This window comes from Microtus oregoni, unplaced genomic scaffold (genome assembly GCF_018167655.1).
Source record: "Microtus oregoni isolate MIOR12 unplaced genomic scaffold, Mior012 000001F_ref0000356, whole genome shotgun sequence".
In the NCBI taxonomy this organism is placed as follows: Eukaryota; Metazoa; Chordata; class Mammalia; order Rodentia; family Cricetidae; genus Microtus; species Microtus oregoni.
The window spans coordinates 2,670,002-2,683,974 of record NW_024543060.1 but is presented as its reverse complement, the minus strand read 5'-3'; the positions used below and the strand labels follow the sequence as shown (position 1 = coordinate 2,683,974).

Genomic DNA, 13,973 nt, shown 5'->3' with positions numbered 1-13,973 from the left:
GTCTGTCAGCTCTCCAGGTTAGAACAAACTTCACTATTGTTAGCAGCCCGCAGCCCCTGCCATAACTAGGAAGCAATTCCCAGACGTGTATGAAGTATGGCATTTGTAAAAGATGGATGGAATCATTCCCACTGCTCATCAGAGCTTCTAATTAACAAGATTTTAAACCCATCAGCAAGAGCTGAATGTTCATATATATGCATGTCAAAATGGTTCAAAGCTGGCTCCCAAACGCCGGCTTTCATCTTTGGAAACAACACTGTTATGTTCCTTTGGGCTGTCCTTCCACTAAGAGGAAAGGCCACAAAAGCCAGGCCTGTGTCAGGCCTGATTGTCCCTAACCCAAAGCAAGCCAGGACACAAGCCCCAGCACTAGGGGAACCTGCTTCCCATGACCAGCACCAGCCTCAAGGATCCCCTGCCAGTGCACGGATGGGGCCAAATGGACTTTCCAAAAGCAATGTTCTACATTTCCCGGCCTCCTACCACTAAGGATCATTTTAATGAGTTACTAATAGAACTCCTGTGGATTTATGATTCCACAAGCAAAGCTGCAATCTTCCTAAGCATTTAATTACTAGCATCTGAAGGCATTACATTATGGGTTACACCAGTGACTCCCTTGAGATGAGACTGGGGTGAGGGGATAGAAAAAAACTGAGGAGATTTTGTCTTTATAAAGCATGCTTTTTAAATTTAATTCTTACACCCTGTAAGAAATAAATGACAAGATTGCTGGTTGTCAAAGGGAAAGTTTACCTGGAAAAATTCTAGGTCAGCAGGAAACGGTTAACTTCAAAATGCTCGTCAAGGGAATAGTCAGTAAACATATAAACTGTTAAAATGCTTATAGATTAAAAAGCAAAGTTGATGTTAAAAGTGTCATGGTAAAATTTAAATCTGTGCCGAAGAGGACAAGGCATCATGTTTGGGCACTATTAGACCAAGGGCTCTGACTCCTCAGCATTTCCTGACTTAAGACATCAAGTGTCTTATTCCGCACTTGATCACAGCAGAAGCAAGCAGGAGGGCAGCAGACAGCTGCAGGCCTCCCCCGAGTGCGGTGCCACTCACTTACCTCCTGCCTTTCCACATCCATGTTCCAGACAACAATGCCACCGTCACCGCCACACGAGATGAGCTGCCTTGTGTGCTGTGCATAGGAGAGGGCTCGGACTTTGTCACTGTGGAAGAAACCAAGGGTTGGAGCCGGTTCGGGAGCAAACGAGAGGTTCCACAGGAGAAAGGCCATCAGAGTCAGACAGCTCAGATTCGACACCGAGCTCCGAGGAGCCAGGCATCTCTGCAGACTCTTCAACATGCAAGGGCCAGACCTAAAGTGAGTTTAAATGTTGCCTTAGCCTTCTCAGGCCCACGAGAAAGTACTTGGGGTCAGTTACAGACACTCAAATAATAGATGATTACTGAACTGACTATAACATCTTGCTGATTCTCCCTTGAGGGAATTTATGTGTCACAGTGGAAACCGGTGCATTTGCTGGCTTGTCTCTGAAATGCTTGTACAAGGCAGTTCTCAGTTGTCTCTACCTTCCTTCCTCCTGGTTCTCTCCATGAAATATCAGCTAGCTACTTTGGTAATTATTACAGTTAAAGGGTGTGGTTAAGACTGTTGGCGCGTGTCAGTTGTGGCAATGCAGACTTGTAACTTCAGCACGTAAGAGGGAGAGGCACTAGGACCGAGTCCATTGTCCCTTTACTTTTAAAACTTACTGAGGAAGCCAGAGAATCTTAGTTTAAAGCATTGATCTAGTATTTATTCTATTTTTAGATTAAAATGAGAATAATAAAACAGATTCATTTGATATTTGCAACGAGGAATCGATTCCACTTGGACATTTATGCATATTAAGTGGAAAAATAATTTTTCAAAACAGAAAAAAATGTGATGAGAGAAAGTCAATGTTTGATGTCCTTAACATTGTTCCTACTGAGAGGCTTGGTCAAATACAGGTATTCTCAGCGTCCTACTTCATTAAGGCCACTCAGCATCTAGCTCGAGAAAACCCTACTATACACTTTGGAGAGAAGAATGTCCAGAAAACCCTACTATACACTTTGGAGAGAAGAATGTACAAAGGTCCCAGGTGTGGAACCTTGGAAGGTCTGGACTGGGAAGGAGGTGGTGAGCTCTGTTTTATGGTCTCTGCAGGAAGTCCATTACAGGGTTGGCCATGTTCCTCAGCTGCAAATGCTTCTTTGAGGTGCTGATTACAGCCTTTGACTCAAGTGTGAGAGGATCCTCCAAGTTAGTGGAACTGCCAAGTTGACAATCTGTCTTCAGAACTATGTTTGATTCTTTGTATTAATTTGACTAATGTCCTTGATTTTCTTTCTTCTTTCTTTCCTTCCTTTCTTTCTTTCTTTCTTTTTTTCTTTCTTTCGAAAGGAGGGAGATAAAAGGCACTTGCTGGTGAAAAAGGCTCCATTCCCTAAAATGGTGTGCCTTTCATTATCTATGTTAAGGTATTTATTACTGCCTTGCTTAGATAGCCAGTGTTCCTATCTCAGCAAGGCCCAGACTCAGCAGCACGGTTGATTCTGACTTTCCACACTGAATCACTACTCAGAAAAAAATACAATCTTCTAGATGATTTATGTCAAACTCTCTCAAGAGATTTCCCAGAGAGGTCCTGTGATGTGTTTACCTAACTGTATTCTTTATCACTAAAAAATTGAGAGTCAAATATTGGAATAAGAACCTGAATGATCACAGAAGTGGCTGAGAAGCCAGCTGTGACATCTCTTCTGCTCCTCCCTCCAAAATCCTGAGATCCTCTCTAAGCCCTGTCTTACTACTTCCTGTCTCTCTATCTGTCCTCACTCCTCCAAAACCTCTATGGTTAATTTTGGTCAGCTAGTGGCTAGTTCTGCCCTCTGATTCAAAGCAAACATTATTGTCAGAATGCAATCAACATATCACACAACAGTCCTGGAAAACCATAATGATCTGGTCCTTCACCTTAAAATCCGATGCTATGTACAACTGCATTACATTTTACTACACACAACTGCACTGCATGTGTTACTACTATTTATAGAACCAAGGTCTGGGCTGAGACGAGTAGCAGAATGCTGCTGGTATGGGCGAGGCTCTACGTTAAAATCTAGCACCACAAAAGGCAAAACAAAATAGTTCCAGGCATAGTGCCTCATACTGGTAATAGCACTGAGAGGTTGAGGCAGGAGAACTGCCATGAATTTGTGGCTGGGATGGGCTACACCAAGTTCCAAGGCAATCTAGGCTATCTTGTGAGGCCCTGTGAATTCTGTAACTCTTTACAGGCTACAGATACTCTCTGTATTACTCTGTTGCTTGTCTGAAGGTCAAGTCAGACTCCCAAACAGGATGGCTTCAGTTTGAAAACACTGACACTGTGAAGAACAGCAGCTCCCTTGTCACAAACCGCTGAGTGTCATCGCACTGATTAGACAGTGTTTAAACTGTGCAGTGGACTAATCGGGATTCCCTTAGATTATGGAAACTCACTTTGTTCTGGGGACAGATGGCATCATGAACAGGCACCACCAAACCAGGATCCAGCAGAACAAGAATTACAGCTCACTCAGAACAAAATGACCACAAATTGGGGATGTGTTGTCTAGAATCCCATTGATGTTTTAATGTTCTATTTTCTGGATATATAATGATGTCTTTCCTCTTCTGTTAAGCCATGTCTAACTTACAATCTAGTAAATTCTACTTTTATAATCTAAAACAAAACATTTAAAACCAGTCAAACTTACACTATCCACAACTGTTATCAAAGCTGTTAAGACTTCCCTTAATTTTCAGGATAATACAGCTATTCAATGGGTTCTACAACAATCAATCCACAGGGAATGCGGAGATGGATCAATCCAGAAAGTACTTACCACACAAACATGAGGACCTGAGTTCAGGTCCCAGCACCCACATAAAAAGCTAAGTATGCTTCCTAGTGCTGTGGAAGCAGAGACAGGAGGATCCCCAGGACTCTGGCCAGTCAGCCTAGCTGAGTTCTAGGTTCACAAGTGAGAGACCTTGTCTTAAGAAAGTAAGCTAAAGTTGAGCAGGGGTGTGCCTTTGCTGTGAAGACTCCATGGGAGCAGCAGCCCACAGCCTTACTTGTGTCCTTGCAGCTCGATGGCCGTCCCTTTTCTCCCGCCGATGTCCCACATGATGACGGAGTGATCGGAACTGCCTGAGAATAGCACACGCTGGACCGGGTCCCAGCAGAGTGCTGTCACCCCTCCTGAGAGAACAGACACAGCCAGGTGTTAGTCACAGAACAATATCCTTGCCACAAAATGGGATCTTGAAGGGATCAGGACCCACACAGTCTCTGACTCAAGTATTTGTTAAATGAGTGGGTACGTAAGTAAGCCCCAGAAAAGAAAAACTGCTCCCAAAATAAAAAACTCAGTCTTTAAGCAGCCACATCCATTGTAATATATCATAAAATCAACTACTATAAACACAGAAGGCAATCCACTGGTGTAATTCTAAGGGAAATATCACATTATTTGGAAGTATTAACTGTTTCTTAGCTATTACCTGCTCCTCACCCTGACAATAATAAATGAGAAGAAAATGAGAATTAAAATGCTAAATTAGATCTCTTCCTTTCTTGACACATAACAATCCTTTCTTGACACATAACAACTGTACATGCTTGTGGGGTTCAATGTGACGTTTTAATTTAGTTATACATCAACTAACAAGCAAACCAAAGGAGTAATTAGCATATTCAACTCACCAAACATTCCTAAGTGGGAGTATTCAAAATCCTTCCCAGTTATTTTGAGAGATACAATACCATTCTCCCAGTAACAGCTACCTGCTGTGCATCAGAGTTTACTCTTTCTAACTGCAATCTGGTACACACTGACCAACTGGGGACCACCAACCTAGCCACTACTTCTATGAGGCCAACTTCCTAAAATCCCACGGGAGATCATGTGGTACTTATTTCTGTGTCTAGCTTACTTCATTTAACATAATGTCCTCTAGTCCATTCAACATGGTTGACAAATTACATCTATTTTTATGGCATGACAGTATTCCGTCATATGTGTAGACATATAACATTTCCTTTATAATTCCATTCATAATGCATTAAGCTGTCTGTTCCCATTCCTCAGTTACGTGAGGAATTCTACAATAATGGAAGCAGCTATATCTGGTACACCGACTCCATTTTCTTCGAATATGACCTTAGTACCTGGATCATGTGGGATTTTATTTTTTGTTCATTTGTTTTGAGACAGGGTGTTACTGCATAGCCTAGCCTGGCCTCAATCTTTTGATGATCTCTCTGGTGTTGTCTCCTGAGTTCTAGGATTATAGGCATGTATCACCATGCCTGGATGTAAGTTTAGTTTTTAATTGTCTGAAGACCCTCCATCACACTTTCTATAAAGGCTGAAATAATTTACAGTTCTCCCACCAGTGTGCAGTACCATGTCGCACAGCTTTGCTCCACGTGCTACCGTGTATCAATACCGTTTGTCCTAGCTAGGGCTTCTGCTGCTGGGATACAACATCAGGACCATGACCTGCAGCAACGTGGGAAGGGAGCGATTCTATCATCTTCCACTATGTCCTCAGTCAGACCCTGAGGGAAGTCAGGACAGGAACTCAAGCAGAGCAGGGACCTGGAAGCAGACCCTAAAGTGGAGACCTTGGAGAAGTGCTGCTTAGAGCATACAAGGCTGCCAGCTCAGGGCAGCATCGCCCACAGTGAGCTGGGACCTCCCACGTTAATCATCAGTTAAGAGAAGGCACCACTGGCTTGCCCACAGGCCAGTCTGGTGTGGGCATTTGCGCAGCTTCTCTTTCAGAATGACTCAGGCTTTTGTGAGGCTGACAGGAAACTAGGCAGCCCGTCACTGTACCTGCCAAGAGAGGCTTGATTTCTCTGACGATGAGTGATGCTGAGCATTTCCCTTATAACTGCTGGCTTTTTGTATGTGTTTATTTGAGAATGCTGTGATGTGCTTTTATACTTGGGTATTAGGTATAATTAAGGACAATATTAGAGGTAGAAATTGTTTCTTTGGGAACTTGAGTTTACAATTCCTTTATAAACCAATTATACCTTAAGTGTTAGTATCCTTGTCCTACTTAGCTTTAATTGTCAACTTGACACAGTCTAGAGTCACCTGAGAGGAGATGCCTCAACTGAAGACTGTCTAGATTGAACTGGTCTGTGGGTATGCCTGTGGAGGAGTCTCCTGCTTGTTTATGCAGGGTACCCAGCCCATGGTGGGGGACAGCATCTCTAGGCAGGTGGTTCTGAGACGTCCACAACAGCTGTGGGCAAGCCAGCAAGCAGCATTACTTCAGTTTTGGCTTTAGATTCGTGCTTGGGTTCCTGCTCTGACTTCCCCCAGTGATGGACTTTGGTCTGGAAGCCTAAGTCCAACACTTTCCTCTCTGAAGTCAGGATGCTGTATTTCAGCAACAAAAAGGGAAGCAGACCAACACTCACTGTGACATGAGGAAGGTGGTACCCTACAACTACTCAGTACCTCCTGGATGAGAACTGACTGGATCAATCAGATGGACCAAGACAGTGGTTCTCAATCTGTAGATCAACAACCTGTTCACAGGGATTGCCAAAGACCACCAGAAAACAGATATTTACCTTTCACAACAGTAGTCATAACAGTAACAAAATTACAGTATGAAGTAGTAACAAAACAATTTTATGGTTAGGGTTACCACAAGATGAGGAACTGTATTAAAGGGTCGCAGCATTAGGAAGGTTGAGACCCACTGGCCTAAGCCGCAGGTGCTGTAGTGTATGGCTACACAATATACGACAGTTTCTTCTCCAGCAATCCCCTCCAATTCTTTGAATACTGAGAATAGAAACACATTTTCTATATAAAATGAACACATAGCCAACAAATACCAAGGAATGTCAAAGATGCTCATTTTAAAAAAATATTATTGAAAAAAATTCTAAGAATATTAAGTAGCTTATATTTATTGGAACCTGACATTTTAAAAATGATCTGGAGGCTTTTAGGGAAGTGTCTCTCCTAACTGTCGCAGCAGAGTCCTTTAGGAACACGTGGGCCCCTTGCTCCCACTGCTATGGATTTAGTCAGCCTCTTCCTCTCCCTGCTCTGCACTCTGCTTGCATACACTCTTCACAACAAGCCTCACGTCCCCTAGCAACATGTGGGTAACCAGACCCTCACCCTCACCCACTCCACTTTCCCCCAACCAGCCAAGCACAGTGCCAGGGCAGAATGTGGGGCAGATGAATGAAAATTTGAAACCTTTTTTTCTCCAGTGCATGCTAAGCCTTACCTAAACCCCACGTCCTTAGAGGCGACCCCACTGCCCTCATTACTCACAGATGTCTTCCTCCAGAGTGGCTATTACTTCACAGACAAGAGGCCCCGGGAGGCTAGAGCTGTGGCTTGTTTACCGGTGTCTCTGCCGGGTTTGCGGCAGACATTCCGTCTGCATAGGCAGACGAGCTAGCGCTGAGGGATGACGAATAGGAATGAATGCTCTCAGCCTTCCCCCTGGCAGATGAAGCAGGGCCGAAACACCTCTTTCCTGGGTAAGCAGTGTGGCCGATGAGATGCTCGGAAATGCGAAGTGGCCTGCTTCACCAGTGAAGCCATTTGCTACCCACTCAGGGACACAGATAAAGCAAGGTGACAGACGTGACTTCTATAAACTGTACAATGGGTAGCTTGGCTTTTTAAAGCACCACATCAGATTTCAACAACTGTGGGCACTGCGAGAAAGAATGGTAGGAAAAGATCCACCAACTCAGAGACTCGGTGGAGGATGGGCTCTGTTATCAAATTAGGTCACTACAGAAATACTTCCCTGAACTATTGTATACTTAAAAATGGACAAAAAAGGCCAGGGATGCCATCAGTGAAAGAGCAGTCTAGCATGCAAAAACAAAAAGCTACCAGAAGAGTTGAAATAGTAAAATCTGTGTTACAGATATTTTATGAATGTAATTCTTACAGGTGGCGTAAAATCCTAGAACATATATACATACTGGGTTATTTTTACTTATTGGATTTTCCTCAACTCTTAACTGAATATTATAAATTTACAGATATAAGCATTTCAATAAAAACTAGTCACAATTCTTTGACTATTTTTCAACTTCTAAAATTTATGTGTTTGAGAATTTTTGTGAATTTTCATGTGGGTGCCTGTGAAGGCCCCAAGGGGGAGTCAGATTCCGAGGTGGGGTTACATGTGGTTGTGGGCCTCCTAACAGGGGTGCTGGGAACCAACTCCAGTCCTCTACAAGAGCAGCACGCACTCCTAACTGCTGGGTAGACATCTCTCTGGCCTCTCTTTACTATTGTTTTTTAAACAGCAAGAACTTGGTTGTTCGTACTGGCCTCTAACTCTGGCTAGGTGAGTCCCCTGTCTTAGCTTCCCAGGTAGCTGTGTAACTCCATCCATTTGCTCTACATTTTTTTATTGTTACATAAACAAGAGTGTCAAATGTGAAACTGGGTCAGAGTCTAAATGTTTTTAGAAATTTAATACCTACTACCAAAATGTTTATGAACTATTTTTTAAATGATTAATTTTTTTGAGGCATGTACAAAAGCCTTGCAAAAGTGAACTCAAGAGATAGAAACTGCTGGGTCTGCCTTTGCCAAAGTGTGACAAGTAACTTGCTCAGAGTCTGGCATCACACCCTCAACAGTAAGTTAGGCAGGCTAATAATTGGCTAGCAGAGGGCCCGAGCCAGTGCTCAGACCACTGTAGTCACTACCTTTTGCTCTAAGATGAAGGGGTGAGGATTTGTGAGCTCCCCCTGTAAGCTCTCCCCACTCTCTATTTCTCCTGCATAACTTATTGATTCATTCTACTTGTGTGGGTGTTTGTCTGCATATATACCATGTGAATGCCCGGTGCCTGCAAAGGCCAGAAGAGGGTGCTGGATCCCCTGCAAGTGGAGTTACAGATGGCTGTGAGCTGCCAAATGGGTGCTGGGAATTGAACCTGGTTCCCTGAGAGAGCAGCCAGTGCTCTCAACTGCTGAGTCATCTCCCACAGGAGGCACTGCGGCTTCACAGCACTTCTGCCCACACAACGTCTTGATTAATTACCTGCAATCATTGATCTGCTGTGTTTGCAGGCTAGACTGCAGGTGAGTGGAGGTAAGGGTTACATTTGCTTTACTGACCCTCCAAACACACATACACTGACACCATCCACACAGAGAACAAGTCAATGCTGATCAACTCAGTGCAGTCTCTACACTGAGTGAGACCTCAGAGAAAGATCTAGGTGCAAGTGTCCATTTAACACAAGTTAAAATTCTCATTGTGACCATTTGAAGATGCCTATCTGCACAGGACTTTCCTGGTTTTCTCAGCTGCTTTTGAAATAGCCACAGTATTTCTTTTGGTTCTCCTAAACAGTAAATAAGGCTGTGTTTAATTGCTTGTGAATCAGAAGGCTTTGGCAGGTTCTATTCAAACCCTCTTATTTTTCATATGTTTATGTTAATTAAAACAGTTCTTGGGCTGGGCACGGTGGCTCACTCTAGTAATTCAAGTAAGGTTGAGGCAGACTTGGGAGGTTGAAGCAGGAGGAGTTTGAGACCAGCCTGAGTTACACAGCAAGATCTTACCATACAAAACAAAAACCATAAAAATAAAGAAGATATTACTGATGCTATTAACTTACAGTGGTCAAAATAGTTTCCCTGATTTGCTCAGCTCAATTTAGAGCTTGTAAAAGAAAACCAACAGAGGAAGCAAAGAACACAAAATTAGTTTCCTAAATCTTCACTGATTGGAAACTGCAGTTGTTGGGATGGTTCCATTGCTACTCCACATTTCTGTATGACTCTCTACACTGTAAGAGACAGTGATGCGGTTTCTCAGGAAATTCGGGATCAACCTACCCCTGGATCCAGCAATACCACTCTTGGGAATATACCCAAGAGAGGCCCTATCATACAACAAAAGTATAAGCTCAACTATGTTCATGGCAGCATTGTTTGTAATAGCCAGAACCTGGAAACAACCTAGATGCCCTTCAACGGAAGAATGGATGAAGAAAGTATGGAATATATACATATTAGAGTATTACTCAGCAGTAAAAAACAAGGACTTCTTGAATTTTGCATACAAATGGATGGAAATAGAAAACACTATCCTGAGTGAGGTAAGCCAGACCCAAAAAGAGGAACATGGGATGTACTCACTCATATTTGGTTTCTAGCCATAAATAAAGGACATTGAGCCTATAATTCATGTTCCTAGAGAAGCTAAATAAGGTGAATCCAAAGACAAACACATAGGCATCCTCAGGAATATTAACCTTCATCAGGTGATGAAAGGAGACAGAGACAGAGACCCACACGGGAGCACCGGACAGAAATCTCAAGGTCCAAATCAGGAGCAGAAGGAGACGGAGCACGAGCAAGGAACTCAGGACCGCGAGGGGTGCACCCACACACTAAGACAATGGGGATGTTCTATTGGGATCTCACCAAGGCCAGCTGGCCTAGGTCTGAAAAAGCATGGGATAAATCCGGACTAGCTGAACATAGCGGACAATGAGGAATACTGAGAATTCAAGAACAATTGCAGTGGGTTTTTGACCCTACTGCACGTACTGGCTTTGTGGGAGCCTAGGCAGTTTGAATACTCACCTTACGAGACCTGGATAGAGGTGGGCAGTCCTTGGGCTTCCCACAGGTCAGGGAACCCTGATTGCTCTTCGAGCAGATGAGGGGGGGGGACTTGATCGGGGGAGGGGGAGGGAAATGGGAAGCGGTTGTGGGGACGAGGCAGAAATCCTTAATAAATAAATAAATTTATAAAAAAAATACATATATTGAGTAGTGGAGGCGCATGCCTTTAATCCTAACACTTGGGAGGCAGAGGCAGACAGATCTCTGTGAGTTCAAGGCCAGCCTGGTCTACAGAGCTAGTTCTAGAAGTGAAGCATGATTAGTAAAAACTCAAAGGGAGAAACTGGGGTTCAACCTGAAGACCCGAAAAGCAAAACAATCAGCCACTGGCTCTTACCTTGACCTCAGTCTGGAATGGCAATCCTGCCTCTAGGAATCTCGGAATAAAACTGCACGCGTGAGAGCTACCTCCCCCTGTCTTACGTTCCTTTCTAGGGCTAGGATTAAAGGCATGTACCACCGGGATTAAAGGTGAGTGTCATTGTGGCTACTGGGATTTCAGGTGTGTGTTAGTGTGGCTACTGGGATTTAAGGTGTGTGTTACCATAACCTGGTCTATAAGGCTGACTAACCATCATGTCTCCAGCACTCTGTCCTTTTACGATTTTGTGTGTGTGTGTGTGTGTGTGTGTGTGTGTGTGTGTGTACCTGTACGGGCTAGAAGAAGACATCAGATTTCCTGGAGCTGGAGTTGTAGGAGATATATGAGTCACATGACATAGACGCTAGAAACCAAACTTGTGTCCTCTGGAAGAAGAGCAAGTGTCCTTAACCACTGGGCCATCTCTCCAACTCCGTGATTCTTTCTAACAAATAACAGTAGTTCATGTCCATATTCACCATTGACAAGAACATAATTTCCTTGTGGCTCCCCTAGTCTGTAAAGCAGAAGCTTTTAGATCCTTTGTTATCCGTCACAGTAAGAATGAATCTGCAGCGGAGTGCAGAGCACACATTAGGACTCTAAGAAGTAATGCTCGCCCTTCCCACACTTATTATCTAAGGCCAGAAGAGGCGAGCCTGACTCCCGTGGACCCCGCAGATGAAAGCAGCTTAGTCTGCCATGCTAAGCCTCTCTGTTTACTCCACTGACCAACCTGACTTGCACTAGTCTATGCCTTATACACACGTTCTCTGCCTGTGTCATTGTGGTTTAAATCACGGCTATCGGTGCAAGTGTAATTCAGCCTGAATTACGTCTTCAGCTATTCATCTTTTCTGGAGTTTTAAGGGACATTTTAATATATTTCTTTAGCTGAAATCCTCTAAGCATCTGCTAAGTTCTGACATCAGAGTATCAGAGTTAGCCAGAGACTTAGAGTGAATGAGGAAACTTTTTTTTTTTTTTTGCTCTATGAGATGTTCATTCATCCAACAGGCATTTGTGTGTTGGGCTTTGTGCTCTAGGCCACCAACTCCAAGTCACCCACACTTTGACCATTCCAGCCTGCCTCCACCATTTGAACAGGACTATCTCTGTGTATTCTGTGGGAGCAAGTCCTTGCACTTAGTTCTTATGTTGTGCATGAGTTAATATGTGGATGTTAATGACCTAATATGCTATTTTATGTCTGATTTTTTTGCAAACAAGAAAATAAGTTTTGGATTCATATTGTTCTGGGTTAGTCAGGGATAGGGTTAGGCCTGGGGTAGACTAACATCTTTCTTCTGCTTTTCTATTACCTCATGCTAAACATAATTTCTTCATTTGTAACCTCTTAATACGAATTTTGTAAAGACTGAATAGAATAAATAAAACTATAAGTTTTTAAAATGCCTTAAAAAAAAAAAGAGACAGTGATGGGGCGAAAGGCCATGGCTCCCTACGATAGAGAACAGTGAGACCAATGGCCATGAATCCCCAAGAATGAGAACAATCAGACCAATGGCCACGGCTCCCCAAGAAAGAAAAGAAAATGATGGGGAGAATGATCATGGCTCCATCCACGAACACTGAAGATCTCTATGTGTGAGTCAGGTCTCAATTGATGAGACACCTCCCTTCTCTAATGGATCTGGCTTTGGTCTTTGTTTGGCCCTTAATAAAAACCCCTTTCTAGAAGTTGGAACTACAAGGCATAGACGAGGCCTCCTACATAGAATACTGCAAACTGTGCCTCCAAGGTAGCTGAGCAAGCTGTGCTGTAGCCAATTGGTGCAGCTCCTCTCTGCCAGAAGTTAAAGCATCTCCATTAACTCATGTGAGCTAGCAACCTTCCTGAGCCATGCCATCTGCCTCAGAGGTACTTCATGATAAAAATGAGAGAATGCTTTAAACTATGGGAAAGATGAAGACCCGACACCTAAGTAACCGTTTATATTGCAGCAGGCATGCAGAAAACACAAGACAGAGTCATGCCAGTCAACAACGCAGAGGGCAGAAACACCTTTGCAGTAACAATGACCTACGTACCCCTTAAATAACAACCTAAAGTGGGAGCTTTCTAATTTCTATCAACAAACAGGCAGATGGAAAAGTTTCTATCCAGCCATGCTAAACTCTGTCCCGCCAGCATCTCATGCCCATCTGCTTTTCCTTTCGCTGGGCAGTCTCCCCATCCCGCTCCCCCACACACACCTGCAAACTCTCCTTGCGCCTTTTCTCTCTTCTATTCTGTCTCTCACTGGTCCAGCAGGAACCGGCATAACTGGCTGGATCCAGGAGGCAGCTGTTTCAGTCCCAACCTGCGTTGCCCATGTGGCACTAAGTAATTTTCCTGTCTACTTCATTCATGAAACCATGTGTGAATGATGTGTTCACACGGACATGATTCTGTTTTAAATGTATGTTCTACACATCTTCTATGTCCCTCTTATTTTTTTTATCTGTTTAAAATTTCCATTGCGGCTCTGAAAATGTGGGTTTCTCTGTGTAATATGTGACCTCCGCCACCTAGACTAAGGACAAGGAAGGCAGGTTGGACAATCTCACCGCCATCTTGACTAAGGGCAGGGCAGGTAACCAAGTCGCCATCTTTACTGAGGTATCCCTTGCCTCGTCTCACCATTTACGTAAGTTTTTGTCTCTAAATTCCTCTTACTGACTCTGTTACATGTGTGTTTTACACAGTGGTATGCTTTTGGCAGGGCCCACCAGAGCATCCACTTCACCTAACTCCTGTTAATGTGTGTGTGTGTGCATGCATGTGACTTCTGAGTTAACTTTATGTGTGAACATAAGTTAGCTTTAACTCTGTGTATATATGTGTATGAAACTTAAATTCAACTGTGTATGTTTTTACCTGTACTATCATGAATGATAAG

General features: G+C 43.5%; 1 protein-coding gene across 3 annotated transcripts in view; it reads right to left on the bottom strand.

The window, feature by feature from the left end:
• Wdfy2 (WD repeat and FYVE domain containing 2) overlaps positions 1-13,973 on the bottom strand; it is a 136,255-nt gene that overhangs the window by 10,860 nt on the left and 111,422 nt on the right. For all 3 annotated transcript variants that reach the window (XR_005975883.1, XR_005975882.1, XM_041668136.1), the window contains exons 7-8: positions 4,127-4,253; positions 1,079-1,184 (exon numbers count right to left, since the gene is read on the bottom strand). Coding sequence is in view for 1 of the 3 variants with exons in the window: in XM_041668136.1 (XP_041524070.1) it covers positions 1,079-1,184; positions 4,127-4,253 (233 nt within the window). In the remaining 2 variants the exon portion in view is untranslated. The remainder of the gene's footprint in view (positions 1-1,078; positions 1,185-4,126; positions 4,254-13,973) is intronic.